This window comes from Gasterosteus aculeatus, chromosome 7, assembly GCF_964276395.1.
Source record: "Gasterosteus aculeatus chromosome 7, fGasAcu3.hap1.1, whole genome shotgun sequence".
Lineage (NCBI taxonomy): Eukaryota > Metazoa > Chordata > Actinopteri > Perciformes > Gasterosteidae > Gasterosteus > Gasterosteus aculeatus.
In genome coordinates, this window is record NC_135694.1 from 19,090,622 (window position 1) to 19,106,512 (window position 15,891).

At 42.9% G+C, this 15,891-nt stretch overlaps 1 protein-coding gene across 1 annotated transcript; it reads right to left on the reverse strand.

Moving 5' to 3' along the window:
- Positions 1-4,174: 4,174 nt before the first annotated feature.
- Positions 4,175-15,477, reverse strand: kif4 (kinesin family member 4). Its single transcript, XM_040183063.2, has 31 exons — positions 14,480-15,477; positions 13,794-13,933; positions 13,571-13,685; positions 13,097-13,287; positions 12,920-13,009; positions 12,626-12,792; positions 12,145-12,239; positions 11,881-12,000; positions 11,410-11,585; positions 11,210-11,271; positions 10,837-10,969; positions 10,672-10,730; positions 10,375-10,480; positions 10,171-10,272; positions 9,728-9,910; positions 9,229-9,332; positions 8,937-9,081; positions 8,162-8,272; positions 7,966-8,049; positions 7,625-7,726; positions 7,338-7,493; positions 7,151-7,248; positions 6,882-7,011; positions 6,620-6,790; positions 6,396-6,515; positions 6,224-6,301; positions 6,032-6,133; positions 5,527-5,691; positions 5,168-5,293; positions 4,676-4,792; positions 4,175-4,506 (listed from the first exon to the last, which is right to left on the reverse strand). The coding sequence occupies exons 2-31, from the start codon at positions 13,914-13,916 to the stop codon at positions 4,288-4,290; spliced, it is 3,750 nt and encodes a 1,249-aa protein (XP_040038997.2). The 5' UTR covers positions 13,917-13,933; positions 14,480-15,477; the 3' UTR covers positions 4,175-4,287.
- Between the last annotated feature and the right edge of the window lie 414 nt (positions 15,478-15,891).

A 15,891-nucleotide genomic window follows, 5' to 3' on the forward strand; every position in this document is an offset into this window, starting at 1 on the left:
AAAGTTCTCGTTTCAGAAATGATTGACTCTGTTTTATTAATGGAGTTCCGTTTCCCGAGTTAAACTTGCTATTCCTACTTTCAAACAATCTCTAGTTGAAGTCGGTTTCTTTCATTTTGTTTTGCATCCAGGAATTATGTTTAGTCAAGTTTTGACCCGGTGGTCACTGACATGATGTAAGCCCCGATTTACCTCTTTTACACATGTCTTACTTCTTTGCTGTTTGTATATTTTACTCACAGTTTTACTGGACTTTGCTCCGATCTAAGCTTCCCAGATAAGCTTTACTTCATATACTTTTATGACCCTGTTAGGTAGTTGTACGTGACAACAGAACTCGCAGTGAGCTACAGTCCAAAAATAAATAGACACTGAAAACATATTGAAAAAAAAATTGAAAGAAAATGCTCATGTACTTGGTCCCATCCATTGATGGCTGTTGGATGCATATTGTGCCATCAGTGTTTTTTATAATGTGATTTAGTAAATGCTACTTTTTTTGCCTGTTTCTTTTTTGTGTAGTTAAACAGTGGCCCCTGAGATGGTAAGACAATATGTCATGTCATGTGTCACTTCATGTGAGCAGCCTTTGAGTACAAGACACATTTGGCTGAGCAACCGATAAAGGTTGGGTCGTAATGTAGCCTAGGGACGCGCTCTGAAGCGATGGGGTACACGGCATATATCCACCGCGTCACCGGGTGTTACGTCAAATGGTCAAATGGCGCTGGAAGTGTATTTGGTTGCAGCGTTTGGGGTGTGAGGGAATCAATGTGGGGAAGGGCCAATATACAAAGCAACGTTTACAAATCAACAATACATAGTTGACTGTTCCTCCCCCGGCAATGCCTCCAGCATACAAATCAGTATCAAATCAATCGAAAGTGCACTAGTGTCAAAGTGGCTTGAACTTTCCAATTCTTTCCATTTACCATGAGGGGACGAGTCTCAATAAACATTGTAGATATTAGTTGATTCTCTATAAGGTTTTAAGCGCTGTTCATAAGTGATTAATTTAGTAACCGATGGTCCTCTTTGCAGGTCTCTTCCACGGTGTTGCCTAGTCTGGGAGTTTGTTTGTGTTTTAATTTTCCAACTTTTACCCTTTCAGTGTCCTTTTTCAGTTCCTTAAAGTTCATCGTGGCATTTTGGTTGTTTGAAAAAGTCTTAATCGGCGTTTGGTTGCAGCTCACCTTCTCTTGTCACCTGTCACAATCTGTGCTTTCACCAACGCTGGCCAGCTCTCACTGTGCATGTGTTGATATGTTGCACGTGTGATGCATCACATCTCCTCTTTCATTTCTTCTACCCACGGGTTCGGGTTCGGGTTAGTACGTACTACCGAGAAACTTGAAATGGAATGAATGGGACGACGTCTGCAACGTTTTAGTTTCATGAGAGTATTATCTTCTCACAGCCTTGGAGTGGGCGTAACTCGGTTGGAAAAAGGTGAGGTCACATACCTCTTTGCACCAATCAGGGTTTTACAATATTTGAATCAAATCTGATGATCTGACTGTTTGCTCGTTTCGATTCTGATGAAGCCCCACCCGCACATTGCATACGACATAGATTAGTGTTACGATACCTTGAAATGAGCTTCAAGCATTTTCACGGGCTTTAAAATATCTTAATCTTGTCTTTAACGTGGACCTACAGTAGTTGTTTTTGACCCATTTCGGATTCACACCCATGTCTTCCCACAGGTGGTCAGCCTTCACCTGAGTCGTGGAAACTATTTTACTATCCTCCCCATTAGCTCATTTGATCTTTAAACCCTAGTGTTTTCCATTGGGTTCTCTACGCACAGTTCAAGAGACATACACATAAAGAGGTTGTAGGTTGCGTTAACAAGCTGACTGGCTAAAGCGCTTTGGCTGCTGCTGATTTACAGCAGTATTTAAGAAAATGATACTCATGAAATAATTGATTTACACACAATAGATTTCATAATCAGGGGGTCGTTGTGGCGCAGAGGTAGAGAGGGCTCGCCGGGAACTGCAAGGTTGGTGGTTTGAGCCCCGGGTGCTCCATGTTGAAGCGTCCCTGAGCAAGACACCTAACCCCTAATTGCTCCCTGGGCAAAATGTAAAAAAGCCATGGGTTAAAAATGTAATGTAAGTCGCTTTGGATAAAAGCGTCAGCTAAATGACCTGTAATGTAATCATTGGAGCGATCAATATCATATTGCATCTTAAAACCACAATATTGTGTGCAACAAACACAAGCACCCATTTCATACAAGGAGAGTCCGCAGGCTGATGATCTAACAGCGCTTACACAGCAGTAGAAATACACTTTAGTATTCAAATGTCCACTTTCTGGATTTTATTTGGTGTGTTCTGGCCTCTATCGCCCCCCAGCAGTGACCAGCAGGCATTGAAGGAGGCCACTGGCTCAGCGGCCCCTCCTGAGCGCTCAGCCACCTTGTTATCTTCCCTCCACAGCAGAGATGACACGATGCACGATGAGCTCTCAGGTCCCCCCAACAAAACACAGTGGGACTTGTGAAAGTACATTTCGTTGGTAAATGTTTGGCAGGAAAAGGATTTCTATGGGTCGTCGTGGCGCAGGGGGTAGAGCGGGTGCACTGGGAACTGCAACGTTGGTGGTTGTCTCAAGTCGAAGTGTCCCTGAGCAAGACATCTAACCCCTAATTGCTCCCTGGGCATAAATGTAAAAAGCCATGGATTTAAAGTGTAATGTTAGACGCTTTGGATAAAAGCGTCAGCTAAAAGGACCTGTGATGTAATGTAATATCAATGAGGTAGTCTTTAACGGGCAATATCATATTTGGAGCTTGGACACTTCCACCTAAATCCACCCAATGTCTTGAATGTTTGAACTGTGTCTGTGATGGACTCCGCTTACACTACTTGTCCTCATTCCTTCTTAAATTATTTATAGGATCCTAAACAAAAAGAACCTTGTCTGTCAGAGATCTGGTGAATATTTGCCACAATCATGAAGAGAGCCTTCATAAACTATTCCCCCGAGGCCGGACGGACTCTCCCCCCTCTCTGTGTGCTGCTACCCTTTCATGTGGAGCCCCTGGATTTGTTTTTCTTGCTTGAATCTCGTACAGTGTTCCTTCTGTAATCCCCCCCCCTCCTCTATGTTCCTGTCTGGTGCAACATGTTCTCTGCTTTTGGACACAAAAGTCTGAGTGTACTTTGCGTTATGGTCATAAAAGGATCAATAAACAGAAACAACAGATGTTGTGCAGTAGAACAACGCTGCATTGTGTGGGTCGGTTTGGCCCCGGGGGGGAAGAAGCCATCGCAGCCAAACATCCTCCCAGCAGAAGCCATCGGATCGCTCTCCGCTACGGAGCCACGTGCGTCAAGGCTTGATAACACAGAGGCGGTTTCTTGAGGCTTGTGACAGATGAGGATCTCTACGGGGTGAAAACTCTCTGCCTGAGACAGTGAAGGGAGTTTGTGTCAAATCGATGAGCCCTCAGACCGGCAACTTTATGGTGAGAATTCTTTAATAAACCCTCCTTGATGTTTCTGGCTCTGGAGGGAAATTATTGCTCCAAAAAAGTCCCAAACCCCAAAGATCTTAAATAACACAAATTATGAAAGCAGGTCGCTGAGCAAATGAGAAGCTGGAGCCATTACATGCTTGGAAGGCGTGCTAGGTTAAATACGTTTTCCAATCTGTGTTTCTTCTAAAGCAACGTAATTATGTATTATCTCCCAGGTAACGTTAGAATCAGATGTGAAGATTTCATTATAACACAAATATGTTACTGTAGAACATCTTTACAGAAAAGCCAATAAGATCCAATCCAATTGGTCACCAGATCTCAATGACTTCAGGCTTTTCATCCCGGTGGAAATATAAATAAAAAAAGTTAGCACAACATAGTTAAGTTAAGAAACAGCAAAACAGGGTCAAACAAATTTTTTGTTCTTTATAGCATTTAAAGGATACATGCACTCCTCCAAAACTACTGCTGTACTAAACTACAAATTCAGATTAGTGTAACATTAATACAAGTTGATTTAAGATTTCCTTTTGTTTAATATTTTACACTTCCACTAAAAACGTCACTAAGAGACTGCAACGTAAACAATGAATCATTAACGACTGAAGAATCAAATTAGATTATTTTCCATCAACTTATGATGGATGTTAAATGTTAGTACATATTCAGACAAAAAATAAGTTTGTTCTTTAAAAACACAATTTGACTGTGAGACTTTATTCATTACAGTACAAGACAGTTTAATTGCAGTTGTAAAGACAGGCAGAGAACATTTAAAGACGGCTCGGTCCTGATTAAGATTCTTCTCTGATCGGAGTGCATCCGGAGAAGAAACTGTTCTGAAAACTCGTCAGGAGTCTTTTCTTCTTCTTGAGGAAGCTCACTGTTGTTCTGTCCTTATTATCGTCTTCATCCACCTCCTCCTCCTCGTCCTCTTCCTCCGGTAAGGAAGGTTTCCTGACCAACTTCAGGTCAGCAGTGGTGTGTCCCATGTCTCCGATTTCTTTCAGTACCTGAAATAGTGCAGATAAGCAAATGTAATGAGGATTACATCCTTTAAGGTCCTGTGTGCAACGAGCACTGCAGACACGACACCACACGGCAAAATACACAGTTACAAATCGACACGCATGTCAAGGACGACGACGCGATGCACGCCGGTCATTCCTCCTTGTATCTCACCTTCTTCGTAGGCGTACAGGACGGCGGCTTGAAGAAGGTGGTGTTGTCGGGACTGTCGCAAGTTGGATCTTGAAGAGACACAGATCCTCTGGAGGCGCTTTCCGTCTGACTTGCATCCTGAAATGGGTAAAAAAGTAAAACAACTTCTTTATTGTATTCTCCCAAAATAGCTCGAATATCATCAACAAAGCAAATCAAGGTATTTGGCATAAAGTACATCTAACTTGAAAGAAGAAATGTGGATGATGTAATAAAGCCCAAATTACACACCTGTTTTTTAATTAGTATTTTCTAATGACTGCAACATAGTTGTTAGAATTACTATAATTCAATTTGGATTTTGATTGTTATTATTTATTACATTCAGTGTATACTACGTGGAGAAATGCTTATTATGTAATATTTTCAGTAAGGATAAATAAGTTCAGTGTGGATGAAACACACGCAAGATGTGTATTTACACATACGAGTGTGAATCATGAGAGGACTTACCTCAGCAGGCACGCGGCTTTCCAGATTTCGACATTTCTCTTGATCACACTGGCAGTTCTCCCCGCATGTCATCTTTCCTTTGCGACACCTGCACTGCTTGTTGCCGCAGCGACCTTTACACGCACACTAAAGAAAGATATCATTTCTTTTTATTGTAATTAATACTGATCTCATAAAAAAAGGCGTTCACAGCTCAGCACCAGAAGAAAGGTTGCTTTTTGTTTTTTTCATAGCAACTCTTATTTTGTGCGTTTGTTGTTTCAGTGATATGACATTTCATTGGAAGGCTGATTTAATATCGCTGAGGACAGACGGTGTCTTCCAGCGGTTTTATAGAAGATGCCCCCGATCAGTCTTACCCCAGTTACTTTGGCTGTCTTTGATATTCTGCGTCCCTTATTGGGTCTCTCAGGACGCCACTCGTCCGGTTCCCCCTCGCTCTCGTCCTCGCTGGGAGACATCAGCTCTTCAACATTGATGGTCATATTCTGCGATTTAGCCGTTGTGAAGCGCTTCCCTTTAGGCTGGTCAGCAGAAAAAAAACACAGAAAATAATGCACACTTGGATTTAAAATGAATATTTCTTTATCGATTTTAGTCAAAAGTTTGGACACATTTTCTCCTTCAATTAAATGAGTGTTTCCAAACTTTTGACTGTTACTATATTTACATTTTCCATTTACTGGGTATTGTTTGCAGAATAATTCACTAATGGTGAAAACTTAGACAGGTAGACATCAGTTCTGAATAAATTACCCTCAATGAATTTGGGGAAAACTTAAACACTGATGAAACCTGGTAGGGAAAAAAATAATAAAAATAAAAGGTGAACAGGAAGGTAGAAGGTACAATACTTGTAATTACCTTTGGAGGAATGTATTCAAAAGAGTCGTCCAGCGTCTTTTCATTGTTGCTTGTGAGCGCAAGAATTTTCTTTCCACCTGGCACTTGGAGCGATGAGAGTTTCTTTGGCAGTAAAACAAAAACAGCCAATGAAACCCACAGTATGTGTGTGGTACACGGTATACATCTACCGAAGTAAGTTATAAAGTTTACCTCCTTAAATTCCTCATTCTGCTCCAGCAGGGCCTGGTTCTGCTCACTTAACTCTCGAAGCTTTCCGAGCTCTTCTTCCTAAAACGACATTCCAGATAACCACATGATCACTATTTCGTTGCTCCTACAAAATAAGTGGAAAATTCTGTCAAATTGCTGACTGAAGCCTCACCTGAACTTTGAGGCGCTGGAGAAGCTCGTTTTGCTTTGAATCCTCCTCCTCCTTCTGCTTTGCCTCGTCGGACTCTTCACATACAATCTTGCGCTGCACCTGACTAAGGAGGTAACAGACCTGTAAAAATAAATGGAAAAGCATAGAGAACAGAACCTCTCATTAGTATACGCGTCTCTGAAAAGAGATACTGGTACTGGAGTAGGAGTAACATCTAAGGACACCTTCTCCTGGTGCCTCTGCTCCAGTTCCAACAGCAGCTGCTGGTGCTCCACGTCCATGGTGGACATCACGCATCTCTCATCCGCCAGCATCTTCCTCAAATCCTGAGCATTCCCCATCTCCTGCTTGAGCTCGCTCTCCAGCTTGCCGCTGGCTGTTTTAGCAGACACCAGCTAAATAACAAGAAGGGGGGGAAAATGTTTTTTTGAAGAAACACAAACGTTATCTACTTAGAAATATAAATGCAAATTAGCATTCCCTCACCTCAGACAAGAGGACCTTGAGTGCGCACTTGGCATCGACTATGCTTTGGACGCTATCGAGGCGGTGCTTCACGCGGCCCTCGCTGTCGGCGACGAGAACCTTCTGCTGCAGGTCAGCGATCTGTGCGTTCCTGTAAAGGTACAAATATTTTCTTCAGATCTGACCCGAATCGTTCCAGTGTTTCCTGGAGACAACAGACAAAGAATCCGTATCGATGACGAGCGCAACGGAGTTTTAAGAAGCAGTTTAAACGCTTTCGTCCAAGTCACCTGAGGGCCATCTCCGTCTCCAGGTTCTCCACCTGTTTGGTCAGAGGCGTTTCCAGCGCCCCGTTGGTCTCCAGCTCGGAGATGATTAGTGTCCGACGCTGCACAGAAGAAGGATTGATCCTGTGTTTCTACTTTTCTGGCGCATTGGACGTCTCTTACGGATTTTATACAAGAATTTACGTCTCACCCTAATTTTGGCGGCTGGTCGGTCCCCTGCTTCCATCTGCTGCTTGAGGTGGTTGATCTCCTGAGCCAACACCTTCCTGTCGTCCAGCAGATCGTTGAGGTGGCGCCGGGCCTCCTCAGTGCTCACCATCACCTCCACTTCGTTGAGAAGCCACGTCTGATCACGTAAAGACAATCAGAGTTTAATGCAGCAACATTGTAACTGATCTCTCATATCGGAAGCATGAAAAATACTGTTGGGATTTTTGTCCACAGGTGCAGGTCTTTCCTCAGAGCAAGTTTTTCTACCTTAAGTCTCGCAGCAGCTCCCTCCATTCCTTTGTTGCGTTTCTCTGATGCCTCACTTCTCTTCTGCAGCGCATCTTTCAGTCGCTTGTTTGCAGCTGCGGCCTGAGGTGAAGAGTTCAATAAATTGCTTTGAATAATTTCGAGTGACATTGAATCCTCTGAGTCTGACATAAGCGCACTATTGAGACTCAACTACTGGCAGAAATGTAGAAACAAAGGGAAGTGACTTTGCAGCCAGGTTGGTGGTTGTGCTACTTTAAGGATGTTGGATACATTGAATACAGCATATTTATTGGTAGATCTTAATGGAATTGCAAAGACTGCAAACCAAAAGTGCTCACCTCCTCCGTTTTACGACGCAAAACATTGGCTTGTTTCTGGAAGTCCCTCTCAAGTTTAAGTATCTCATACTGCCGTTTACGGTCCTGTCAAACAAACAAACAAAAACGTGATGTTATGAAGCAGTAAAAAAAATAACAATAAGGATTTCATTCCATGAATAAAGTGTTGATTGCAGGTATACAGGACTCTACATGCCTTCTCCTTCAGCTGCAGCACCTCCCTGTCCTTCTGGGCCTTCCACTGTCTGAATTTCTCAGAGTCCTCCCTCATCTGCCTCATGAGCTGCGTACGCTGGTTCTTCATGCCCTGGGAGAACAAAAAAAGTAACGCATTTTGATTTGGGCAACTGTGGCAAACATGCGATACAAGTCAAACTGAACATCGGCGAAGCTCTGTGCCAAAACAATGCACACGAGAACGCTTGAGATGAGTGGAAAAAGATGGTTACGCCCATATTCTAGGCACCAATACCGTTGGTATGTCCCTACATGTACTGCTTCTTGTAAACATCAGGAAGCATTATAAACATCAATGTACCAACATTTATAAGAAATACTACAACGCTTGAACAGACACGGTTTGTGTTTCTACTGGTAGCTATTCAAACAAAATAGATCCAATGTTAATGCCCTGGCAGTGGCAGTTGGCTTTGGTTTTATATTTCCTTTTTATATTTGATTTGGAAGTTGAGATTTACAATATTGTGGTAAGGGGACTGTGGTGAGGGGATGCTGCTGATAAAAAGCACTATTTGTTTTAAAGTGTTTGCATAAATAAAAGTTTGCAATACACTACTTTGGAATTAATTGATTATTTGAAATCATGAAAGATTTAAAAAGATTCAACCGCTGCCCAGCATCAGTAAGAACACAACCATCCATTCAGTATGGTAGTAGTGCACATTTGCATGCAACATACCAAAGGCACCGCTCCCCATCAAAAGTACTAAACGTAAAGAAAAAAAACATACCTGAATCTCCTGCACGAGGTTGTCAACCTTCTTAACAGAGGACTCTTTGAGTTTCAGCAGCTTGGACTGCTCGAGAAGCTTCTTCTTCATGTCGCCCAGCTGGCCCTCGAGCTCCTGCAGTCTCTTCCTGCGCTGCTCACTGAGCCTGGAAAAATGCAGTGTCAGTGGTACAAAGGGGGAACGGAAAACAGATTGCAAAATAAATTAGATTTTTTGCCAAATGATGAAGCTACAGGCACAAACAAACGAAAAAAGCCCCCCCGCTTCAGCCCAACAAAAGAGGTTTTCATACTTAGCCTGGTTTGTGTCTTTCTTTGCAGACTGAAGTGCGAAGACAAGATCCTCCTTCTCCTTCTGCAGAGAATCCACTGCAGTCTGCAGAGTCTGAACATTCTTCTGTAAGACATGATGCCAAATAGATTCAAACCTGTGCAGCATTTCTGCAAAGTGATACAATATGGGTCATTTTAGCATATTCAAACAGTAATACTATTCTTTAAACTCATTCAACACTTCATTCTCGTGGCAATATCGTCCCAAAGGTGTTGCACCTCAGCGCTAACTCCAACTATTGCATGTAACATGTATTCTGCAAGGTGTAGGCCAACGCTTCATTCATGTTTTGTTATTTGCTATATGTGTGTCCATTAAACAGAATGTGAGAGCAAGTCAGTTTGGTGGTGATTCCCTTGCTCTTAGTCTCGCACCAATTTATTGAAGCATTATGAAACAAATAAAAAAGGATTGCCCAAAAATGAAAAGGATTTGAAAAGGATTGTGGGAGTTCTTACCTGGTGCTCCGATTGCATTGGCTCAAGCTGAGTGTCATTCTGGCACATTTTCTTCACAAAAGCTTCCTTCAAGGTCAACACTTTGTTCAGCTCGATCAGTTCCTTGGAGAGCTGAGCCTGTCGCAGTGCATGATGGGTAGAAAAGCCCTCCGGACAGTCCTTGCCAGCAGGGCCGGCGACCTCCTATTCGATGGGAACAATCTTCATTAACATCCGTTTAAGAAATAAAATGAAAGCTGAGAAGAATCTATTGTTTGATCAATGAGCGCGTTCAATAAAAATTAAATGTGGTACTACAAAAAAAAATGAATGAAAACGTATCATCATCATCAGCGCGTCAACGAAATGTGCACGCTCAGAGTAAAGATAAAGCTCAATACCGTAAAGCTTTGATATTAACCAACATCTAACGTGAACATCGATGTTCAGAAGAGCCAACGTACCGACGCGGAGTCGTCATTTTTACTGCCATTCCGGGACACGTCAGCGCCCCCATCTCCTGCAGCCATGGCGTCAATGGAGGCGGCGATGCCTTCACTCTCATTCTGATGCACAACAACGGACGGTAAACCACAGTATTCAGTATTATGAACCTTCAAATCGACGGTGCTGCATTCAAGTGACGGAGCGCCAGGAGACTTCGTTACCTTGAGCTCCTTGATGACGAGCTGCAAGTTCCTCATCACCTCAATGTTCTCCTTCAACTCCTGGTCCTCCAGTGTCTCCAGCACTTTCTCGAGATCCACCGTGCAGCTGAAAAAATAAAGAGAAAAAAAAAAAGGTGAATAAAGATTGCAGCTTGACGTGGTCGTTGTGGAGTTCGTCAACAAAGAAACATAGCGACAATCAACAAAACTGACTGTCGTTAAAAATCAAGCAAAGTCTTAGTCTCCTCTTCAGGTTAAACCCGTCCCGACGTTCTGCCAGCATGTGTTTTTACTCACGCTGAATGCTCCCTCAGTTGCTCCATTTTGCTTTGCAGTTTCTCGTTCGCGAGCTCCGTCTACGGGATTAAGCAAACACCAAGTGATGAACATGACGGGTGACAACGTGAAACGGCAACGTGTCAGAGAAACATCGTAAAAGAGAAACCGGAGATTCTGGCTCACCATAATGATCTTTTCAAACATGAGGGCAGTCTGTCCCGCTGCCTCACTCAGCTCCCGGCTTAGTTTATTGTTCTCATCCAGCAGAGCGCGGTTCCTTTCCAGCAGCTTAGCCACCTTCTCGGTCGACTCGGGCCTGCGACAGAGGGGCCGTTAGAAACGTTTATCACTTTCAAACTAAATCAGCCTTTTACATATTTGGTCATCTAAGAAAATCTAAAAAATGCTTTAAGCATGAGGAGTAAAAAGGTGGAAAACAGTCTTAAAATAATAGTAATAATAATAGTCTTTTTTTATTTGTGGGTGACACATTTCCTTGGCGCATTTGTCCTTATCCTGGTCAGACATTAGTCTATAGAAAAATATTAGGTCTTACCCAGAGAGCACCGGGGCAACTCCTCCACGCGCATGGAGCAGCATAACCTGCAGCTCCTGAACCTAAACAAGTGTAGAAATAAATACAGTTGGGACATTTAGTCCAACAGGTAATACCAGCATCACCACGTTCTGTTCTATGCATCTTTTAAAAAAAAGGTTCTGAACATGTACAATAAGTAACTGCACAAACTTATTTACCTGCTGTCTCAAGCGCTTCATTTCTGCAGCTATCGGGTCGACGTTCACTACGGGTTTGTTTTTGATCTTACGCGCTCGGTCGGCGTATCGCAGCGTGTTGATGGTCTCTTCCATGTTCGAGTCTGCAGGACTGATGCACGCAATCATCAAGGTGTGGCTATTGCCTCCCAAAGCGTCTGGCAACAAACAAGGAGAGCGATTTCCAAAGGGGCTTTAGTGAAATCCTCCCGCAGTCGTCTACCACGCGGCATCGCCGGGGCTCTGAACAGGCAGCCCGCTGTCATGTGTATTAACCAGCAACTGTGTTGGATTAGCCTTAAAACTAAAGCTGTACATAGATGTTGTTCAACATTACAGTGATCAGTGGAGCACAGGGGGAAAACTTTCCATCAGACAGTGAAAGCCAAGAGAAACTTGGGTTTGAATGTTCGGACCACCAAGGAACTTTTGAACATGTAAATGAAAGCTTACTTTGTAGCAGGCGGGTAAGTTTGGAGTCTCTGTAAGGAACAAAGCTACTTTTCTTGTTTTCATCCCCCAAGGCGCTGATCACATTACCCAAAGACAAAAGGCCCCGATTGATGCTGATGCCTGAAGATAAAAAATAAATTCAAAATGAACATCATCAAAACCAAAGTGCTGTAGTTAAAGGGCACTTTTACCGTACAAAGAGACAACACAGAGAGAAAACACTACAGAATATAGCACTGGGAGAATACAAATGTATTTATTTACCTTCCTTTAACCGGTCTCCCTCTGCTTTGGTCTTCTTTTGCCTTTCTGAACCAGCCAGATCCACGAGGTGTAATTTTGAAACTACCGAGTCGGACCTGCCACAGAAGACCGCACAAATATTTATCTTTTGCCCCGTAGCAGTTTTCAGTTATTTACTTGTACATAATCGTTTTGATAACATCCGCCCTCTCTCTGGGCTTCACAATCAAAATTAGGAGAAAAGTTAATTAAACCCAAAACTGCTTCCTATAATCCCAAATCTGATCATTCAACAAAAAAACACTGTTTTGAATGAATGCAAGATTAATATGGTTAGATCTAGAATAAGACGAGAGCCAATACAATGATTTACAGAGAATTCATACTTCTGTTTATCGCAAAGTATTTACATTGCCATTAAATCTGAGAGTGCAATGTTCATCCACTTAATAGACACGTGGATCAAAAGTGACGGTGTAAGAAAATACCAAACCGAACTGACTTGTCTTTCCCTGTGCGTTGCTCCAGCGTGACGGTGAAGATCGCATGCGAGCGGGAGGACGCAGAGTTCATGGCCGTGGAGCCCACGGTGCGGGCAGAATTCCCAACCTCCAGACACCCCACCATCTCTTGGGCGGAGAACACCTGCCTCTCGGTCAAACCCACGATCTGGGGAACAGGGTATTTCTCAATCCAAACGGAAGCGGTCACACTATCATATTAATAACGCGACCGTACTAGCGAAAGGTGTAGCCAAAGGGAGAGATGGAAGTTTCTCTTTCTGTCAGGAACTCACCTTGATGCCTTCTTTGGGGTCCTCCCTGATGCTGAGGCTTGATCTATCTTTAGATGTGCAGAGTAAATCCAATATGTCCTCGTTATAGATCTACAGTTGAAAGGGAAAACTGCATTCAAATAACTTCAACAAAGCAAACTACTGCTGAAAGCCAAGGAATGCAACATTTCCACCAACCTCCAGGTAAGACACGGCCAGACAGAATTCACAGGCCGTCATCTTCTCCCTTTCCTCGAAGATCCTTCTGATAACTCGCGGAATAACTCCGACCGAAGGATCATTTTCTTGAGTTGATGTGTATGTTCCTCCCATGGAGAAGGTCTTACCCGACCCGGTCTGTCCGTATGCAAGAACTGTGGCGTGGTAGCCTAGAAATAGGACACGTCAGTGAGGATGTCAAATGATTACAAATAGAAAAAACAATCCCTATAACCATCTTAAATCTTTAATTGAATTATATGTTTCATTTGTGTGCAGCCAATGGTCAGGAAAGTTCTCACTGAAGCGTCTTAGCGAACCATGATTTTTTGTAATGTTGAATGACCTGTCTTCTCCTCTTGTTTTTACCCCTTTTAAAGAGAAAAAGGGGTAAAAAAGAGAGGAGAATTTTGTTACTGAATTGAATCAATTGTGTTATAAAAGCACAGCTACCTTTGAAAAGCCCAGACAGCAAGGGGGACACAGTCGTATTGAAGACCTCTTCTTGTTCAGCAGTGGGATCGAACACGTAATCATACGTGAACGCCTTCTCTGTGCCAACGATCACCTGAAAACAAACAATAGTAATGTAACTATTGTCACACATAAGACTCGCTTGCACAGCCTTTGAAGAAAAAAAAACACACTATGTACACGGATGTAATAGAGCACAAACCTGCGGCACTCCAGGCACAAAAGTGAGACAGCACTGACATCCCTCGTCGGTTTCTTTAGGGACCAGCGGGCGGCATCGCAAGGCGACCCTCACCGGGATCACCTTATCGTCTTCGTTTTTCATGATGAAAAACTAGCTACCTATGAACAAAACACAAAAAGGTCATCACAATGAAACCTGGCAACATCGGCCCAGTCATGGGACATGAGAGCTCTTGAAACCCTTCCTTTTTTCCGTTTACCATTTACCATTTAATGAATGACACAACTCAAATCTAGCGGTGTTATTAACGAGCTAATTATATTTTTCTTCGGTGAGAAAATAAGGAATACATTTCAAGTCAACAGAATAGACACATATTGATTGAATACGGTGTGCAACAAAGACAAAAAACGTATATGGTTAAAAGTGACAACTTTTTGTTGTGAAAAAAACATGACATCACTGCAGCGACTGTATGTTGAGAAACCACCACACACTGGTCGAAGGGTCGAGTAACAATGAAATCATTTAATGGTATTGAAATGAAAACGTTGCCGGGGGACCACTTAAGTCTTCGACCCAGCTGACATCACGTTGGTGTAATACGTTTAAGTTGGCGTCGGTTGATCGTTCGTCTTGACTTAGCAAGCAAGCTAGCGTTAGTTATGAGCAAGAAGACGACTTCATCTTTAGCTCAACGTTACCTTCACGTTTCCTCCAGTTCCAAAGTTTGGATATCACAAAGTCTGCATTCAGTGTTCTAGTTGTTAGCAGTCAGCAAGGATGTAGAACGCTTTTGATTAAAAAAAAGGGCAAATTAGATCGTCACTGATTCCGGATAACGTGATTAAGAACTGTCCTTTGCTCGTGCCACCATTATCTCAGCGATGCATGTTGTCACTGCCCGCGACTTTCAAACGCCAGGCCCCGCCCCCTGCTTCTTCTTCTACTGGTCATTCTATTGTTGCGTCGACGCAACTCGGCAGCATGGTCGCCCTCTGCAGGACAGAACATGAAACACAGTATCTGCACGACACCGCAACAGAGATAAACCATTTAAAAAAATCAATCCTGCACTAATCGATCGCCTTAATTTGTTAACTCAACGGTAAAAATGACACATAAGTTCAATGTATGATCTAGGAATTGGTCACTATTTCGTGGACTGGGTGGTAAGATATTCTTTAAGGTGTTGAGGGCCAAAAACGTTGTTAATTGTGACTAAAGCAACCCCTCATCTTGTCTTAAATGATTAAGCATTCAAGTATTTGTGGCGATACGCACATATAAGATTAATGTTTATTTCAGTAAGCTATCGGTCAGACTTTTGCAGCGCCGTAAGAATAATAACATTTCTGTTCGTTCTGTTAATCAAGTCGATTCCTGTGTTGACTTTTGTTCAACCCAAGTTTGCAAGTTTAACTTACCTAACTGAAGTCTCTTTGGTGACTTGGAAGCTGAATTGACCAACAATCCACAATTTTATGCAGCATGTCAACGAGAAGGCAGGAAGTGAATCACCGCTGCTATTTGACGTGATAATATTTTCTGTCCCTTCCTTTATGGTCGTTATCACAATTTAAAATAAGGGTGTGATAGAGACAATTGAGGGAACGAGCATCGAAACACTGCTGCAGGCAACAGCATGTGACTAATCTTGTAGGACAGACATGCTATGTCAAGAAATAAATAGGCTGAAGTGACTCTGTTGTGGATGAAAGAGAAAGGCCATCGCACTCTGAGCCAGAGGGGAATCTGAGTGCACATAAAGGGATGGGGGTTTCTGCAGCAAAGAGAGAGCTAAGTAGGCAATATACTGCCGGAAGACAAGAGCATGGACTCATATTACAGTTGTGTGCTTCTGATAAACTGCGTTAGTATTTCCAGAAAATGTTTTCCACAACATTGAGTCCCAAAAACAATTTGTCCACGTTTTAGCCACGCAACAGAAGCTTTATTAAATGTACGAGATACCGGAGCATCATAACATCATGTAAACACACTGAGTCGGAGTTGTAACTGAGCAGTCCAGGGCTTCTATCGGTTAACCTTGTCACCACGTGGAGCTACAATAACCCCGATAGAGCTTATCCCTCTCCAACACAGATGTCTGGCG

Bases quoted from the DNA above. Each gene is read 5' to 3' on its own strand.
- kif4 (XM_040183063.2), bottom strand. From the start codon at position 13,916: ATGAAAAACGAAGACGATAAGGTGATCCCGGTGAGGGTCGCCTTGCGA. The intron at 13,010-13,096 runs GTTGGTGGAAAT...TTTCAACTGTAG, and splicing joins TGGCCGTGTCTTACCTGGAG to ATCTATAACGAGGACATATT. The intron at 9,082-9,228 runs GTATGAAAACCT...GCATTTTTCCAG, and splicing joins AAAGACACAAACCAGGCTAA to GCTCAGTGAGCAGCGCAGGA.